Raw genomic sequence first — 18,010 nt, forward strand, 5'->3', positions numbered from 1 at the left:
TCACACAAAGTGCTTCAGAAAGCATGAGTTACACCATCTCAGCTAGAATAATTTTTATCTTTGCTCACCATCAAGAAGAAATTAGAGGAAGAGGGACATTGGAAAAAGCAGTTTTATTTGTTTCCTATTTGTTTTCTTTCTTTTGTGCGTGGAAGCACCTGCCTTGCCCCTAGCTGCCCCGTGCCGCTGCACGTTTGCTGCACCAGGGTTTGCACAGAGCTTTCAGGTAGCAACCAAGAAAACAGACAACTTTTTACAAACGATAAGTGAAACTGTAGATCAGAATGCTGACAGGACTAGGAATTGGTCCTGAACACTGAAGAGAGACTGTTTACAAGAGCATGTAGTAAGAGGACAAGGGTAATGGCTCTAAGCTGAAGGAGGGTAGATTTAGATTAGATATTAAAAGAAATTCTTTACTGCGAGGGTGGTGAGGCACTGGCACAGGTTGCCCAGAGAAGCTGTGGATGCCCCCTCCCTGGAAGTGTTCAAGGTCAGGTTGGATGGGGCTTTGGGCAACGTGGTCTAGTGGAGGGTGTCCCTGTCCATGGCAGGGGGAATGGAACTAGACGGTCTTTGAGGTCCTTTCCAACCCAAACCTTTCTGTGATTCTATGATAATTAATCTGACATTTTTTTAATTGACTGGATTTCAGCTGGAGTGGTCCCTTGGCATTTTAGACCTCAACACTTAATTATCTTAACCACCAACCATTTTAGCATAAACACCCAGATTCCTCTTATACCGCTACCCCCAGGAGGGTTTTCCGATCCCTGCACCTTGGTGTGTGCCAAATCCTGCCTGAACTGGGGAGCCCCAAAGGTGCTGCAGCGTGGCCCAGCTGGATGCTGCATGGGCACAGCCCCACAGGGCACATCTGTCCCTCTCAGCACCATGCCACAGCGGACACAGCTCAGGCAGGTAGCTTCTAGGGTAAGGAAATGATGACGTTTTCCTTCTCCTAATTTTAAGCCTTGAAACTCAATATGGGCATCTACAAGTGTCCCAGCCAGTGCCGGGGGAGCCGGTTAGTGCTCCCCTCAAGCGTGCCTAGCACGCCTGCAGCCTGCAACTCGGAGAACTCCCGCTTTGCGGCTGCTATCTGCAAGGCTAAGAGCCCTTTGTGACACTTTCCTGCACAAGCATAGCTGAACAAGAGTACACTGTCGGTGCCCGCTGTAGCCTGCGGAAAGGAGTTGTACAGTTTAATGGCGTGCTGGGTGAAGAAATAGCCTCCAGCCACCTCACAGCTTGAGCAACAAAAGCCAGGCATTGCTCCAGGTCCCTGTCTCACGCTTCTCTGCGGGTAACTGCACAATATTTGTGGCTGGTATCTGCAGGAGGCAGCACCCCACATCCCCCCTCACCCTGCCCCATAGCAGAGAGCTGTGCTCAGGCTCCTGCGGGCCCCCGAGACGCAGCTCTGCTCCCTGCCAGGGACAGCTGCTGGTGGGGAGCAGGCTTGACTCACAGCCAGCCTCCCTGGGTAGGATGACATCTCTTCTCCAAGGGTTTCTATTGCATTACATGATTAATTAGCTGATTAACAAGATGTTGTTGCAGAAGAATCTGTTCTCTGGACACCGGCTCAGGCGAACACCATCCTCTGTGCTAATGAAACTCTTCTGTTCCACACAGGCATACACTAATTTAAGCAACAACATGCAAATGAAGAACAATACAGTGAGTAATCTGGAGCTTTTAAATGATTTAGCTACAGCCTTCTCCAGGCCCTGTCTCCAAGGACAGAAGAGAAAGCAGAAAGGTAAGTCTGGTGGGTCCGGAGCCACGTTACAGGTGTTGGGGGCTCAGAAGGTGACTGCTGCCTGTCTCCTCCTGTTCTGCTCTCAGGAGAGGGAGTGCATCAGGCCAAGGCTGCAGGCAAGCAGAGGAAGATGCAAGTAGCTCCTGCTGACTGAACGTGGTCAGGAGGTGCTGCTGGAGATGCCTGTCCCACGAGCCAGGCTATGGGATCTCTTCTGACAGGATTAGAGCAGCAGTACTTCAACATGGCCCTGGGGCTCAAGGGTCCAAGTGAGAGCCCTGGGTGGGCAAGCAGGCAGGGGACAGTGCTCCGGACAAGGCAGGGCCAATACCTGTGCAAGAGCCCTCCTCTACCCCCAAGCTTTTAAAAGGATCTTGGAAAAAAACCACAAAGCACAAGAGCCACAAAACTGGATTTGCAGCCTCCACAAAGAAGCCTGTGGTAAGAGGCTGAACAAGCACAATCCCTTTAGCTTATTAGGAGACCGACAAGCGTTGCAATTCCAGCATGTAAGATACCACTGTAGGAAATAACAAAGGACTAAAGGCTTTGTCATATAGAAAAGGAAGAAAAAGCCAGCTATGTTCATAAATACATGTTCTTTGCAGTGAGTGTGAGCACCTGGACCTGTATCCATACCCCCAGCTCCATTCTCTTCAGCATGCTCTGGCCAAACATCATCCTGTGGGCTCAGTGCAGAAATAACTGGGCAAATACACATGGTCAGGCCAACCCGAGATGGCTGAGCAGCTAAAAAGGTCCAGGATTATTAGTGCTGCTCAGGTCTAGTTGGCAGGAGGTGGTCAGAGCAGAGCAAAGGGCGTTTCTCAGCTCTCACAGGTAAGGGAAAGGGCAAGGCACAGAGGTTTGCAGTAGCAGTTTTCCAGCCAATTTGAAGAAATTTGCAGCAAACCATTCTGCCCCGCCACCAGGCATGGCCGATATGAGAAAAGCAAGAGGCAAGACCAAAAATAGTGGCAGCCAAATGGCAGACACTCCCCCAGGGCACAGATCCCCAAGCTGAGACCACGTTCATCCAGAAGATGCTGCCAAGAGGGAGTTTGTATAAAGAAGCTGGTTGTAGCAAAGGACTTTTCACCATCTCTGGCTTCTTTCTTTGGCCAATCCCACAATTTAGCCCTACTACATGTCTGCCAGGAGGGCAGGGGACATGGGCAGTGCCTCGCTGCTGTGTACCACAGCGTTGCTCCTGGCAGGCCTCAGACAACCCCATGCTGGGGAGAGGGCTCCTGCCCCAGGTCCCAGGCTGATGCAGGCGTGAGCCCCCGTGGCGTGCAGGGCAGAAGGCAGAACAGAGGGGACGCGGTGTGCGCAGCTCTTAAGAGAAGGAGCGGAGGAATCTGGGCTGCGTAGGAACAGTGGGTTTTTATCAATACAGAGAATTACTTACATGTTACTTGCTCTCACACACACATGCACACACACACCCCCCCCCTCCCCGCACCAGGCAGCCCAGCACCTTCCTCCAGGCACAGGAGGGTAGGGCTTGGGCCATGAGTCCATAATACGATGGGGTGGCTTCCCAGGGATTCTCAAACAGGCGCAGGCCACCTTCTGCAGAGAAGTCCCCCCTGCTGCACTCACGAAGCCCTCGTCCCCCCGGTGCCCAGAAGTCATGGGGTGTTGTCTGTCCTTGGGCAGGTGCAGGCAGAGCACCCGAGGCTCCTCAGGGGCGCTGGGCCTTCAGACGGTTCCTACGGCCAGCCTTGGCCCCGCGCTGGGCACCTTTCATGAGGCCCTTGAACTGGCCCTGCATTTTTGCCCGTTTTCTGGTGGGAGGAAGGAGCAGGAGGCTGGGTTAGTGCGGGCACTGGGCACACCTAACACACAGGGATGCTCCAAGCTCTGCAAGGAGCAGTGCAGAGGCTGGCAGGGAGCTCCCAGACCCAGAAAAACACCCATAACAACAAAAAGCAGGATCCAATCCAGGTTTTGGCCCCATTCCCACCCTGTGCCCTTCCCAGCTAGCCTCACCTTCTGTTGAGTTTAGCTCTGTTCAGGGGGATGTAGGCGTAGGGGTCAAGCTGGCCCTTCTTCTTCACGTCACCTTTACCTTTCTGCAGGAGATAGTGACATGGGAGAAGATGCAGCACCAGGGGAGATGCATGCATCCTGTTCTGGTCCAACCCCGCCGCCCAGCCATCCCAAAGACTATGTTGCAGTAGGGTGCCAGCTGAGCACGTGGCCCTGGGAGCTGATTTCCCACCCAGATGATGCTACAGACACCTGCTTCAAGCAGGAACTGGCCACGGCAAGGGCAGGACAGGGCGTCCAAGATGGGCTGGAAGCGTTCACAGGTACTGAGTGTTTGGCAGCTCCTCTCAGAGAAGAGATCCCCTCCAGCCTTGGTGCTACCAGACCAGACCCCCCGCAAACAAACGGTGCTTCCTGCCCCAGTGAAGCCCCAGGCATCCCCCCCACCCAAACCCTGCAACCCTCTGGGTCCCTCACCTTGGATCTGTACTCCACACCAAAGGCTGGCTCCTTGTCCAGCTGCCGGTGGATCCCAGAGCCTCCGGCTGGAAAACAGACAATGTGTGTTGAAAGGGAGTCCCAGGGCTCCCCTTCCCCAGTTCCAGGCTGGGAGAGCTGTTCCTGTTTTTGCCTCCAACTCTTGGGTATGAGGACAGCAGAGAAGGGTGACCATCTCTCATGAGCAAAGATCTCTGCTCCAGCTGGGCTGCTCCAGGGCAGCAAGATGTTCTGGCCCCCTGGGGAGCCCCAGACTAAGCACAGGCAGAGGACTTACCTCTGTACTGAGGGTAGGTCCCAGGCTCGGGTTCCTCCTTGTCTGGCTCCTCTCTGAACCGACGCTTCTGGCTTTTCTTCTGCAGAAGAAGGCAGCGGGGACCCTGCAGCTTGCTTGTCCTTACAGTTCTACCCTTCCATGGACCCCTGACCTCCCACTTCCTCCCATGGGGGCCCAGTGACTTTCCAGACTGCCTGTGCACACTCCCTGTCCCCAGCCACCCTCCCACACCCCCTCCAAGCAGCTAGCACTTGCCCAGTGCCCCCAGTGGCCTCTTGGGCAGAGCTGCAGCTGCCATAGCACAGGCAGGACTGTGCCAAGCCCCCGCCCCCTCGGGACCACAAGCCCCGTACTCACACTGCGGAGGCCCACATCTTGCAGCACATCTGCCATCTCCTCGTCCGCTCCTACAACACAGTACAAGATGGTCAGCGCAGGATGTGGGTGCAGGAGACCCCCTGTACTGTGCCAGCCCCTGGAACAGGCTGCGGGAGCAGGGTGCCCCTGCCGAGCAGACAGGTGGCTGTGGCCCCTCCAGAACCCTCCTGGCGATGGAGGGGGCTGCCTGCCCTGGGTGGCAGTGGCCCAGAAGAGAGCCACTGGGTGTGACATGAGGCTGCACCAACCCCTGCCGCTTCCACCCACATCCCTCCCCAAGCTCCCACTCACAGGTGGCAGGAAGAAAACCGTTTGGAGTACCAGAGCAACATCTAGCGTGGCCCCCCATCAGCCCAGGCAGTACCTTTGGCTTCATCATCGTCCAATTCCTCCTCCTCCTCCTCCTCTTCATGGATGATCAGGCGCCCGTCCTCAGACATCTGGAAGTCATGGGTCACTCCTCTGGACCGCTTGGGCCCTGGCTTGGTGGCTGCTCACAGGGAGATGGGTCAGGGCCTGGGGAAGGACCCGCTCCTGGGGGCAGTTGTACCCCCAGGGCCCCTGTGCATCACACCAGCTCCCACCCCGCCAACACCCGTAGCTCCGCTCCTCACCCAGCACCCGCTGGGACACGTTGGGGTCCAGGAAGTTCAGAGGCTCATCCTCTTCCCCTTCCTTCAGCCAGGCCTGGCCCTTCTGCCGTGCTTGCTTCCTCCACTCCTTGCTCCGCTGCTGTTTTTCCTCTTCCTCCTCCTCGTCCTCTGAGTCAGCCAGGATCTCCTCCATGCTGGGCAAAATGCAGAGAGGATGATGGAAACAGAACAAGCCCAGGAGTGCAGACCCCAGCCGCACAGCACACAGCAGCTCTGGAGATGTCCCCAGCATCTCTAGAGGCACCAGCTGAGCAGATCTGATGGGGCTGCTCCTTCTTCACCCCTGGCCCATCTTCACCTGTCTCCTTTGGGCTGTGCCAGTGGCGCCTCCTCTTCATCCATATCCGCAGCCGCCTTCCTCAGGGCGCGCTGCTTGCGACTCCGGGCTTCCGCCTTGCGGATATTCATCAGCACCTTGTGGTACTCGGCCGGCAGCAGCCCCTTCACCAGCTCGAAGCTGAGGAGCGCACAGAGAGCGGTCAGTGCCCATCTCCTCCTCCACTGCTCCCCAGCGAGCTCCCCTGCTGCCCCAGTGCTGCTCCAGCGTGACCCAGGAGCCCCCAGCTCACCTAAACTTGCGGATGAATTTGGTGAAGAGGTTTCGCAGCTTCATACGGAAGTGGCGTCTCATGTCATCCGAAAGGTTCCCCACTGCCTCCAGCTGCCAGGACAGAGACCCTCGAGACCAAAGCACCCCTGCCCTGGACACCCAGCCTCCCACCCTTCCCCTGCATGGCCACCTCGCTCACCCTGCTGCCGTCTCCCTGCACCCGCCCCAGGCAGCACCTGCTTGGCAGGGCTGGTTCACGAGGGTTCTCTGGCAGGTCCATGCCAGCATTCAGGAGAGGGACCTCCTCATTGCCTTCTCAGCCACCAAGATCAAGGCTGTGCCCCTGGCTCCCAGGGAGAAGCAGGGTGCAGCTGGAGATGCCCCCGGCTGCCCAAGGCAGCCCCAGCTCTGCCCCACCACCCTCCTTGGGGCAACCCGTGCAGGGTCTCACCATTGTCTGGACGTGCTTGGCCAGCAGCTTGGTGTCCACCAGCAGCAGTGTGACCTTGAGGAAGCCCAGGGCTGCCTTCACCACGTCCCGTGTGCGGGAGGCCAGCAGCAGGCAGACGTTCTGCAGGAGCTGCTCCACCACGCTCAGCTCCAGGTGATCTGCAACCGCAGCAGGGCTCAGCCGCAGCCAACCTCCTCCTGGCACCCACCCTCGCCAGAGGGTGCTGCCTCGTCCCCCTGTGCTGTCCCTGTCCCCCCAGCTCTCCTGCTCACCTTTGAATTCGAAGAACAGGCGGGTCAGCGCCAGCACCGTGCAGCTGATCATGGTAACTGAGCCCGTGAGCCCCGCGTAGACCAGGAGCAGGAACCGCTGCATGGCCTCTGCAAGAAGGGGACCACTCAAGCTTCCACTCACCCCCTGCCCAGCAGCATCCCTGGCCCATTTCAGCAGGGTGCCAGGCATGGGTCCGATCCCCCTCAGAGCTGGAGTGGCCATGGGGCTGAGTAAGAAGAGCAGGAGCTCACCTTGGGGGCTGGGCCCAAAGCGTATGAAGGCATGCCCCATCTCCACAAGCAGCACGAAAGCATTCTTGCGGGCCCCCACTGACACCTCCTTGGTGCACAGGATGACCTGGAGGCACATGAGCATGTCACATTGCTGCTGCCTGTCCCCCCAGCCAGAACCAGCTGTGTCCCCCCAGGGATCATGCTCACCTCTGGGACCAGGGCAGTGACAAAGGGCTCGTGCTCTGCAGAGAGCTGCTTCACGATGTGGAACAGGCACTTCAGCCGGGGCTGGGGAAGGAAACAGCCCAGCACTGGTACACCCAGGGACATGCACCCGGCTGCCCCCACAACCCACCCCGTCCCCTCCCTTCCCTTCCCCTCCCAGCAGCGGCTGAGCTCTGCCACCACAGTCCTTGCTCTCACCCTCTTGGCCGGGGATGCCGCGCTCTTGAGCGAGTCCAGCAGCACTGTCTGCAGATCCTGCAGGTGGGAACAGACGAAAGCCTGGCAGGGGGCGTGGGGGGCGGCACACACTTCTTCCAGCACACGGTACGCCTTCTTCTGCATGCTGCGCTCTTTGCTCTGCAGGGACAGCCAACATGGCCCTGCTGTCAAGGCAGCACCCAAGCCACCCAGCAGAGACCTGTTCCCTATAGCGGCTGCTCAGGCCCCCAGAGCACAGGTCCAAGCTGGCAGCAAGCAGACAGTGCCCCACTGCACCCCCTGTGCCTGTCGGGGCTGGGGGCCGACTCACCTGGAGGGAAGGCTGGATGGTGCGGTACAGGGAGCCCAGGGACTGCTCGTCAGCGTAGGGTGCCATTGCCACCACCAGGTCCAGTATGGAGAGTCTAAAGCAGAGAGGGACAAGCAGGTGGGTGACTGCAGGGTCACTAACAGCCCCCAGCCAAGCTGGGACTCCAGGCTGCGAGTCTCACTGAATGCACAAAGAGTGGCACATCCCACGTGGCACAGCACCAGTGCCCTAGCACTGCTCACGGGGAAGAAGCCTGCAGCTTTACTCATTAGGGTGTTACCTGGTAAACTCTGAGCTCTCAGGACTGGTCAGCTTCTCGCTGGCTTTCTGCAGGAACCCACACACCATCTGCAGGACAGGCACACATAACAGGATCAGAACTGACCAAAGGGAGCGCTTTTACAAGAGTTTGCAATCCACCTGGCTGTATAGAGACCAGAAGCACCAGTGGGTCCAAAAAGAGCTGAACAAATTCCCAAAGGGCTCATGCACAAGGAGCCAGATGTGGCTGCAAGACTGGGAAATCCCAGATGGCCAGCTGGGAAGGGCTCCCTCCCCATGAGGGCAGGGAAGGGCTGCTCTCTGCCCAGCTTCTTTCTTCCTGTCCTCTCCAGTCAGGCACCCACCACAGCCCCATCAAACTGGGTCCGGCTGGGAGATGCTGGCCTGAGCCAGCACAGCCTGCCCCGTTGCCCCAGCCCCCCTCACCTGGGGGTCCGTGATGGTCAGGTAAGCACGGACAGTGTCCAGCACAGAGCGGCGCTGAGCACTGCTGCGCCCATCCTCCTCGGGCTGGCTGTACACATTGAACAGGATGGGCAGGAAATTTTTGGCAAAGCGACCCACTTCTGCCCGCTCTGCATCTAGAGAGAGGACAACAGGGGGTACGGATCAGCATCTCCTCCCTCCGGGTCACCACAGGAGACAGGGACCCACCACAAGGGTCTGCCCCCCCCCCAACCTGTCTCGCAGCCCTTGTGGATGAGGGTGCGCAAGGCCTGGCACACGGTGGGGCGCAGGTCCGGGCGCTCGCTGATGGCCGTGCCCAGGGTACGGGCCAGTCCCTTGAATGCCCCCAGCACATCTGTGGGGCGGGTGCAGAAGCCAGGCAGCAGGGTCCAGACCTGGAAGGCAAAGGGAGAGGTGGGAGGCCAGCACCCTTCGCCTGGGTCACCGCTCCCCATCCTGGCACCATGGGTATGCCATGGCAGGGCTCCTGGGCACTCCTCATTACCTGCCACTGCAGCGTGTCGTAGATCTTGGCCTCCACGCTCTTCCCAGCCTGTGTAAACTCCAGGGCTGCAGAAGGGAAGATGGAGATGAGCAGAGCAGCAAAGGTGGCAAAGCCCCGCTCCACCCCAGGGAAGGGAGGTCCCATGCAGCACCCTGGGGCTCCCGGGAGCACAGGACTGCACCACTGGGACTCCCACCATGCCACCCTCCTCACCTCTGCTTTTCAGGGCGGCTGCCAAGGGCAAGAAGTAGCTGGTGAAGAAGCCGAGCCGCACGCCCTGCACGTAGTCCCGCAGCACCGGCAGAAGCCAGCTGCGGGGGAAATCCAGTGTCTCCCTGGGGAGGGAAAGCATGCTTAGGGGAGCACGGGCACTGCCAGCATCAGCCCCTGGGCACAGGACACCTCCACCCCGCCCCAAACCAGGCACAGAGAAGCTTGGCAGTGTTCTCCACTGCTGGGAGCGGGCGCAGGACCCGCTACCGCATGCCTGTACTCACTCCTTGCCGTCGATCTCCAGGGGCACAGCTTCCAGCAGCACCTCAGGGCCCATGGTGCTCACAGCAGCCCCCACCGCCTGGTCCACTTCAGTGGTGTAGGGGAAGTGTGGGGAGAGACGTAGGTCACACAGGGACCGGAGACACTGTGGGGACAGCGCAGGATGGTCACAGAGGAGCCATGGAGACAGGTCCAGCACGTGTCACTCGCTATTCCTGTCCAGGGATACCAGCTGCCCTGCGTGTCCCCGTGCTGAGTCCCAGAGCTGCATGTACCCCGCCCACGCACAGGCAGGACGGTGGGCACCGGGGCAGCCCCACTCCGCAGCCGGAGAGGGCAACGCAGCCCAGGCAGCAGTGCAGCCACCCCACCTGCCTCTGCAGATGAGCCTGACACCTCTTTGCCCTCCCAGCCTGGTTCACCTTCCTCATGATGGGGTGGCACTGCTTCCCACACGTCTCGAAGAAGATCTCCAGCACCCGCAGCACCTCGTCCCACACCGCGTGGAAACGGTATGTCAGGCCTTCCTCCACTGATCTGAGGAGGAGGAAGGAGATGGTCATGCTGGCAGGGACTGACCCAGCACCGATCAGGGACCGGGCAGAGGCTGCTCACAGCTCAGCCAGGCCCACGAGGACAGCCTCTCCCACACCACCGCTCCTCACCTGAACATCTTGCAGAGGTAGGCAGCAGGGGCTGGGGCAGACGCAGAGATGGTGCCCAAGTCATCCATGTGGGGAGCGATGCACTCGCTCAGAAGGGTCTGCGAGGGCAAAGAGGGAAAATGGGGCAGCAGTGGACTGCAGATCCCCCAACCTGGCAGGCGTGGAGGGGCACACCACCCCCCGGCAAGCCCCAAACCCCTGGGGAGAGCCCCCCCACAAGGACCAGGGCAGCCAAGCAGGGAGGGGTGCCCATGTGCGGTACCTCCAGCGTCTGTGCTGCCGCTGCCGCCACCTGGGAGTGCGGGGAGAGGAAGCAGTTCATGGCAGCCGAGAAAAGCCGGGGCAGATGAGCCCAGCACAGGTCCTTCTGCAGCCTGGAGAACAGAGACAGGGTGGGTGAGAGACTGAGTGGCTGCCTCCCCCCTGCCCAGCCACAGCCCCTGCCTGCACCTGCCCAGGTTGACGTGCGCCCGCTCCATGGTGGACAGCCAGGTCAGCAGCGGCTGCAGGTCACTCGTGCTGGGCACGTAGTCGTAGAGGGCCTGGGGAAGCAGAGGGTGCGCAGGTGGGTGGTGCGGCACTGCCAGCACCGTCCCTCCCTGCGCCAGCACCCCACACTCACGGTGATTATTTGGGCATTGAGCTCGGCCGGCAGGCAGGCTACGCTGGCCTGGGCACTGAAGAGGCTGTGGAAGGCTTGCATGGCGCACGCCGTCACCAGCTGCAAAGGACACAGCATCAGGAGGGGGGGCTCCATGGCAGGCAGCACCCCTTCACACCCTCTGCCCCCCTTCCCCAAATAAGGCCCTGCCTGGGGAAGCCCAGAGCTGCTGCGACTGCACCCTGTCTTCAGCCTCCCTCTCCCACAGCAGGCAGGCCAGTAACACCACCCATCCCAGGCTCCTCGCATTTCCATCCTGCGTTCCCAGGCTCTCAGCCGGCAGCCGAGGGGGTTCGAGCCCTTCCAGGGCACAGCCAAGGGGGTAAGGGGCTGCCCTCGCCATCCCCGGCACGGGGACGCTCACCACGTGGCTGAGAGTCATGACTCGGAGCAAGGTCTCGCAGCAGGTCTTCACCACGGCCGCAGGGAAGCAGGGCAGCAGGTCCCGCAGCAGGGCGAGGATGTGCAGGGTGGTGGTCGCCTCCTTGGTACCTGCGGGAGCAGAGCAACGTCTGAGCCCATGGCACCCCAAGGCAAAGCCCCCATGATAGAGCTGGGACTGACCCATGGAGTTGGGGTGAAAACCATTCCCCCCCTCCCCCGGCTTCTAGGAAGAGCAGAGCAACAGACAGATGCCTGAGGACCCTCCAAAACACCTTAGGTGCCCCAGAGGTGTCTCATACCCCCCCCAGCAATCCAGGGTGCTGCACCCTTCCCTCTTCCCTTCAAGTCTTTATTCTCCCATGGCCGCAGGACCCCCCCCACTCAGCTGAAGACTCTTTGCTCCAGAACCCCACACCTCCAGCTTTTTCAATCTCCTGCACGCAGAACTTGGCGGTGGAAGGTGCCGCAGGGTGATGCTCAGGGGCTGTGTCTCCAAACATGAACTCACTGCCCCTCAGGACAGAGCACACGCCATGCTGCGCCGCTTTCCGCACCTGGGGAAGGAGAGCCCAGGTGGGTAGAAGCCACAGACCCCAGGGGCACAGCCAGCCCCAGAAACGAGCCCTAAGGGCAGCGTCATCCCTTGCGAGAGGCACCAGGAGCTCACCTTGGGCTTGGTATGAACGCAGAAGCTCAGCAAGCCATGATAGACCTGGAGGGTGATGGGGTAGCTCCAGGCTGCCAAGTCCTGCTTCCGCAGCAGCGTGGCCAGGCAAGAGAGGACCTACGACAAGGAAGCAGCAGCGGAGTTAGCATCACCCCACAGAGACCCACCCCCCCACCTTCATTGCAGCGGCCTCTGGCCGAGCACCCAGCACCACCCTGCAGCAGCAGCTTTGACCCCAGTGCTCAGCAGACCCCCGGGCAGAGCTGGCAGCCTCTTGGCTACTCACCCATCGCAGGGCAGAGGTGGAGCTGCTGCACGCCTGTGAGGACACGACACCCATGAAGGCTTTTGAGGCATCTGAGAACTTTTTTATGAGCACAGGGCTTGGGACTCTGCCGGGAGAAGGGGGTGCGTCAGTGGTGTGAGGGGCAGTGGCAGTCTCACAGGGAACTGCATCCCCAGCCCACCCTGGTTGGGTCATTTCCCCAGCCCGGCAAGGGGGACAGCGCCAGCCCCTCCTCCATGATGGGGCCAGGTAGCTCTCCCCACTCCTTTGCCAGCCACTCACCGCTTCAGGACGAGGCTGAGCAGATAGGCAACAGCAGCCAGCGACTCGGGGGATTCCACTGCCTCCAGCGTGGTCATCTGGGAACAGAGGAGGGGTGAGCAAGGGGAAGCGGGGGTTCGCACCAGGCCAGCCCATCCCCATCCCCAAGCCTTAGAGAGGGGAGCAGAGAAACGAGCAACAGCCCAACAGCATCTCTGCTGGAGAAGGACGCCCAGGGCCTTGTCTATGAGCACAGCCTGTTCCACCACCACCCCTCCCGAGAGCCCACTCATGCTGCCAACAGCAGCTCCCCTCGCGCCTCCTCACAACCATCACTCACCAGCGCGGCAAAGTACTCCGTCTCACTCTCCTTGCCTCCTCGCGAGCGGATCACCTCCGTCACAGCTGCCAGCACGGCACAGATCTATGAACAGCAAGTGGAGCAGGTCAGCACCCTCAGCCTCACACCCACTGGTCCATCCCACTGGACCCCCACCTAGCCCTGCTCCCCCCATACCTCTTTGTGAGCGGCAGAGTTGGACTCCCAGAAGCGCTGCACCTTGCTGAAGGTGACGTTGGTGCAGTCGCTCAACCCGCTCAGGAAGGTGCCCGAGGACTTCTCCGTGGCCGCCTCCCCAGCAGCGTCCTCCTCCATACGGAACTGAGCACTGTCACTCGGCCGCGCCAAACGCAGGGACCCTGACTGCAGCTCATTGTGCAGCTTCACCGCATCCACCGTCAAGTTACTTTTCTCTGCCGGGGTGAACAGGTACACTCAGAACCGTGAAGTCATATTGCTCTGCCATTCACCCCGAAACCCCCTCCAACCCCCTCCTAGCCAGAGCAGCTTGGCTGGAGCTCATCTCCAGCCCGTGGGACACGGATGCTGCTTCCTCCTGATGGGAGAAAGCACAGTGATAACTGGAGAGAGCTCATAATTCCTGTGAAAGCAAACCAGGGCACGGTCCAGTCATCTCCTCTGATGGAGGAGAGCATCACACCCTCATGAACACATCCTGGTGTACCACGGCTTTAATGTTGAGGTGCTCTGTTACTCTGCCCCATTTATCTTCTTCCGCCTGGAGCCCTGGCAACCAGACAGCCCAGGCACAGGCTTCACACCCCTCTAAGTCACAGACACCAGCTTGCGACCAGCAGCAAGAGAACAGTGTGTGATGCAAGAGGCGTTTCTTCATCGGCAGGAGGAAGATCTCCTTGGCCAACGGCAGCCAGGGCTGTGAAACTCCGGCCCATCGCAGACCGTGATGCTCTGGGGTTTGTCTTCTCCATCGTGCAGCCTTCTGAATGGGAGCACCTGTGGCGTTCCTTTTTGTGCCAGACACCACAGCAGCACTTACAGGCACAGCCATGGGCTTTCGGGAGCCCGAATCGCTCCTGCCATGAGCCTGCCCGGAGGTGCAGGATGTATCCTGGCGGCTGCGGGCCCGGCATGGTGACAAGCATTGCTGCAGGCCGTGCCCCGTTTCACTTCCACAGGCCCGGAGTCACGGTGACGTTACGCCGCGGGATCGGTTCTCCCCGGTTTGCTGCCTCCGCTTCCCGGGGCCGCACCTCGGGGGTCAGCGGCTCCGGGCCTGGCCCTCCTGCCCGCGCCCCAGCTGTCAGGAGCCGGAGACCCAAAGGCTCGCCTCGCAGGCCCCCCCCCGCGCCCCTGCAGCCCCCGCCGGGAAGGGCCGGGCACAGGCAGGGAGCTGCCCGCACCGCGCCCCTGCCCGCACCGCGGCCCCGGCCTCCCTGCCCGCCTCCCTGCCCTCACCCGCGGGCCGGCTGCAGAAGCGGCTGCGGGCGGCCAGGCGGTGCTGACGGGTCTCAGGGTTGCAGTCGCTGCTGTGGCCCTTCCGCCACCGCTTTAACTTGGCGGCGGCGCCCGAACGGAGCCGCCCGCTCCGCGCCATGCTGGAACCGGCTCCACGTGCCTGCGCGCCGCGCCACGCCCCTCTCCCCTTCCGCTTCCGCTGCCCGCCGCCATCTTGAGTGAGGGCACCGCTGCCCTTAGGGCTGGCCACCCCTCAGCGGGACGGGTGGGGAGCGGTGTCGGGGAAGCTCAGCGGGGTCGCGCCCGGTTGGGGCTTGAACAGGAGATCCGACGGGCCTAGGGGCGGCCATCAGCAAGGGAGGCTGTCTGACATCCCCCTGCAGGGGAAGAAGGCACCGCCGGCGCCGCGCTCGTATGCAACCGCTCGCACCGAGCCCGCAGCCGGGTCGGCGCCGAGCATGCATGAGCAGCCACGACGAGTTAATGCGTGTGCATTACGGCGTAGTGACGTCACAGCCCTGAAGGTCGCACCGCCCTTCGCAGCGGCGCCATGCGCTACGTGCGCCTCCGCCCGCTCGCCGCTTTGCGCATGCGCGCCAGCCCGCCCCTTGCCGCGCGGGGAGGGGTGGGTCTTCACCGGCAGCGTCAGTCGCGCGCGGCAGCAGCGTGAGGAGAGAGAGCGTGCGCGCCGCGAGCTCCCTTCAGCTCCGCTCCTCCGCCATGGCCGCCTACCGCCTCGTCCTCGTCCGCCACGGCGAGAGCGCCTGGAACCTGGAGAACCGCTTCAGCGGTTGGTACGATGCCGATCTCAGCCCCGCCGGTCAGCAAGAGGCGCGGCGCGGCGGCGAGGCCCTCCGAGGTACCGGTGACCGGTAAACGGGGAGGGGGGGGAAGCGTTGGGTGGGTAGGCCGTTAGGCGGGAGGGGTGCGGCCTAGTGCGCCGCCTCGGGCCTAACGGGGGTGGTTTTGGGGCCCTCCGATGCCGGGGGGGGGACGGCCCCCGTTGCCGCGGCGGGGAGGCTCCAGGACCGAGGGGAGAGCCTCAGGTACTGGGGGGGGGCGGTTCGCTGGCACCGGTCGCGTCCCCGCCGCCGCCGGCCCGCCCTTTGGAGCGGGCCGGCGGCGGGGACGCGACCAGTACCGGTGCAGTGAGGCCGCCGCCCTTGGCACCTCACCGGTTGCGTAAGGCCTGTCGCTCACCTCCCTCGTGCCCCCCCCGCTTTCCTCCGTCTTTTCCAGATGCTGGTTACGAGTTCGACATTTGCTTCACCTCGGTACAGAAACGGGCCATCCGTACCCTCTGGACCGTTCTGGATGCCATCGATCAGATGTGGTTACCCGTTATCAGAACCTGGCGCCTGAACGAGAGGCACTATGGAGCCCTCACTGGTTTGAACAAGGCTGAGACGGCGGCAAAGCATGGTGAGGCGCAGGTGAAGATCTGGAGGCGCTCGTATGACATCCCTCCACCTCCCATGCAGTCTGATCACCCCTTCTACAGCACTATCTGCAAGGTAAGACCAATTGCTCTTCATCTGCCTTGCTGGGAGGCTCCTGAAAGCTATCTTAGGTCCTGCAGCGTCATCTGGTTTCCTCCACAAGGTCTCCTCTGTCTCTGTCACACATGGTGACTGTCATGCATGGTGCTGGTTGGCGTTGGGCTGAGTTTGTCCCGCTCCTTCCCTGGGTAGTTGAACTGCTGGATGTTGCATGGATGGATTCAAAGCAGAGGGGATGATACCTCTGTTAATCATTAGTCCCATGACCTGTGCATAGATGTTTGCTCTGGTCTCTTCACCCAGAGCAAGTAATGTGTGGCTTTTCCCAGGAGGTGCTCACAGCCCCGACCATGGCTGATTGCATCCTCAAACCTCAAAGGCGCTTCTTTGATTCCAAGCCCAGTTTTGCCTACACGTAGCGGGGCCTCAGGTGGAGAATTTGGGGGAGGGACAAAGGCCTTGCCACCACCTTCCCGCACTGCTGGGGCCACTGGGCTGCTGCGTGAGCGTGGCCATTTCCCCAGGACCGTCGCTACGCTGACCTGACAGAGGACCAGCTGCCAACATGTGAGAGCTTGAAGGACACCATCGCCCGGGCTCTGCCTTTCTGGAATGAGGAAATAGTCCCACAGATCAAAGAGGGCAAGCGAGTCCTTATTGCTGCCCATGGCAATAGCCTGCGTGGGATCGTCAAGCACCTGGAAGGTACGTCAGCCCTGCAGGGGTATTGCGGGGGTCTTCCCACCGCCCCAGCTGGCACTGTGCGAGCAGCCCACGAGCGACAGCACCTCTGTGTTCGCAGGCATGTCAGAAGAGGCCATCATGGAGCTGAACCTGCCCACGGGCATCCCTATCGTCTATGAGCTGGACAAGAACCTGAAACCTGTCAAGCCCATGCAGTTCCTGGGAGATGAAGAAACGGTGCGCAAGGCCATGGAGGCCGTTGCTGCTCAGGGCAAGGTCAAGAAGTGAGGGCGGGCAGCAGGCTAGCACGTAGTAGATGCCCCCTCCCCTGCCATCCTTAACCCTTCTGTGCACATCCCCCACAGTTGTAGGAACTTGGAGCTGCAGAGTTGGAGCAGCTCCCCAGGATTAGGCCCGTTCCCTCGGGACCAGGCTCCCCTCTGCAGACAGCCTGGGGGCAAGGGGCTGTGAGCGCGGGGGTCTGGTGCAAAAGGGAGCCCTGGTTCTGCCAGGCAGCAACCACACACCTCTCCGTGCTAAGATCCCAGCCCTCGGGCCTCGTCTGCAGGGGGATGTGCCAAGCAATCCCTTGCTGTGCCAGGCTCCTCCTATGCTTTGCTTCCCCAGCAGCTCTCGTCACCCGGTTACTGTAGTTTTGTTGCTTGAGTTAGTCATCCCGGGAGCAGTGGGGCAAGCACCGCACAGGCAGCGACCAAGATGGGTACCCCATCCGCTGGTGGGTGTGTGGCATTGAGGGTCAGGATGCATAGACGCTGAAAGGGTTGTGTTTTGGTGGTACAGCACCCAAGGGTGGTACTCGCCACTCCGGACCTAGCTCTGCCAGCCCCTGCTTTAACTTATTGCCTTTGGACAAGGGCGAGGGAGGGAGCCTGTCATCCGGAGGTTCGTGTCCACTGCATCCTTTCCCCAGCCGAAGCCCATCCTAGTCCTGCTCGTGCAGCAGGTGCTGTTGTGCCCCATACCATGTACATGGCCCTGCATACGTGGCCTCCCCCTCTGCCGGTGCTGCGAGCCTGGGCTTGCATGGGGTCAGTGTAACTGTCTGACAATAGCAGCTGTCTTGTTCCAGTTCAATAAAAGTAACACGCAATAACCAGGTGTTGGTGCTTTCTTTGCCACGTGCTCCCAGGTGTGTGGGGCAGAGGGCATTCTGGGCTTGGGGGAGCAAAGCACAGCCCCACAATCTGCCGGAATCCGTGCTTTACTGGCTCGGGGTGTGGCACGCCCTTGTCCCCGGAGGCAGGCAGGGCACGTGTCGGAGGAGATGCGGCGCCACAGCCTGTATGGGTTATCAGTGCAGGGAGACAAGCTGTTCTCCACGCCTGATGAGGGTGCGGGGAAACCAAGCAGGGGAGGCGAGTGCCTGGAGCCAGCGCTACCCAGCCACAAACCAGCTCTCTGCCGTTCACCTCGTGGTGGCAAAGCTGCTGGGTTGTTCCCCTTCCGCAGCAGCGGACTGGGAACATGTGCTTCCTCCTGGCCACAGGGCTGGGGAACCTGTCCCCTCAACAGCTCTGCTACAAGGGCTGGGCCAGTGGGCTGCAGCCAG

General features: G+C 60.9%; 2 protein-coding genes across 2 annotated transcripts; one reads left to right on the forward strand and one right to left on the reverse strand.

Moving 5' to 3' along the window:
* Window positions 1-3,132: 3,132 nt before the first annotated feature.
* On the reverse strand, window positions 3,133-14,457 carry RRP12 (ribosomal RNA processing 12 homolog). Its single transcript, XM_075758134.1, has 34 exons — window positions 14,258-14,457; window positions 12,998-13,233; window positions 12,821-12,904; window positions 12,502-12,578; window positions 12,220-12,325; window positions 11,934-12,050; window positions 11,682-11,820; window positions 11,247-11,374; window positions 10,844-10,942; window positions 10,672-10,763; window positions 10,484-10,595; window positions 10,222-10,319; window positions 9,979-10,093; window positions 9,559-9,701; window positions 9,275-9,396; window positions 9,062-9,126; window positions 8,789-8,951; window positions 8,536-8,690; window positions 8,108-8,175; window positions 7,828-7,921; window positions 7,497-7,655; window positions 7,281-7,361; window positions 7,092-7,197; window positions 6,840-6,947; window positions 6,568-6,725; window positions 6,136-6,227; window positions 5,865-6,023; window positions 5,528-5,700; window positions 5,278-5,403; window positions 4,893-4,942; window positions 4,536-4,614; window positions 4,238-4,305; window positions 3,761-3,843; window positions 3,133-3,555 (listed from the first exon to the last, which is right to left on the reverse strand). Exons 1-34 carry the CDS (start codon window positions 14,394-14,396, stop codon window positions 3,453-3,455), a joined length of 3,897 nt encoding a protein of 1,298 aa, XP_075614249.1. The 5' UTR covers window positions 14,397-14,457; the 3' UTR covers window positions 3,133-3,452.
* A 252-nt stretch (window positions 14,458-14,709) lies between these two features.
* Window positions 14,710-17,554, forward strand: PGAM1 (phosphoglycerate mutase 1). Its single transcript, XM_075758135.1, has 4 exons — window positions 14,710-15,116; window positions 15,497-15,771; window positions 16,281-16,461; window positions 16,559-17,554. Exons 1-4 carry the CDS (start codon window positions 14,978-14,980, stop codon window positions 16,726-16,728), a joined length of 765 nt encoding a protein of 254 aa, XP_075614250.1. The 5' UTR covers window positions 14,710-14,977; the 3' UTR covers window positions 16,729-17,554.
* Window positions 17,555-18,010: the final 456 nt, after the last annotated feature.

Source organism: Balearica regulorum, chromosome 7 (genome assembly GCF_011004875.1).
Source record: "Balearica regulorum gibbericeps isolate bBalReg1 chromosome 7, bBalReg1.pri, whole genome shotgun sequence".
Taxonomy (NCBI): Eukaryota; Metazoa; Chordata; class Aves; order Gruiformes; family Gruidae; genus Balearica; species Balearica regulorum.

What these genes read in the sequence shown, in the direction of transcription:
- RRP12 (XM_075758134.1), bottom strand. Translation starts at nt 14,396, where the DNA reads ATGGCGCGGAGCGGGCGGCTCCGTTCGGGCGCCGCCGCCAAGTTAAAG. An exon ending in CTTTGGGCCCAGCCCCCAAG is followed by an intron (nt 6,948 to 7,091) that starts GTGAGCTCCTGC and finishes CCCTTCTTGCAG; the next exon opens with AGGCCATGCAGCGGTTCCTG. An exon ending in GACCTACCCTCAGTACAGAG is followed by an intron (nt 4,306 to 4,535) that starts GTAAGTCCTCTG and finishes TCTGTTTTCCAG; the next exon opens with CCGGAGGCTCTGGGATCCAC.
- PGAM1 (XM_075758135.1), top strand. Translation starts at nt 14,978, where the DNA reads ATGGCCGCCTACCGCCTCGTCCTCGTCCGCCACGGCGAGAGCGCCTGG. An exon ending in CGGCGGCGAGGCCCTCCGAG is followed by an intron (nt 15,117 to 15,496) that starts GTACCGGTGACC and finishes CGTCTTTTCCAG; the next exon opens with ATGCTGGTTACGAGTTCGAC. An exon ending in GATCGTCAAGCACCTGGAAG is followed by an intron (nt 16,462 to 16,558) that starts GTACGTCAGCCC and finishes CTGTGTTCGCAG; the next exon opens with GCATGTCAGAAGAGGCCATC.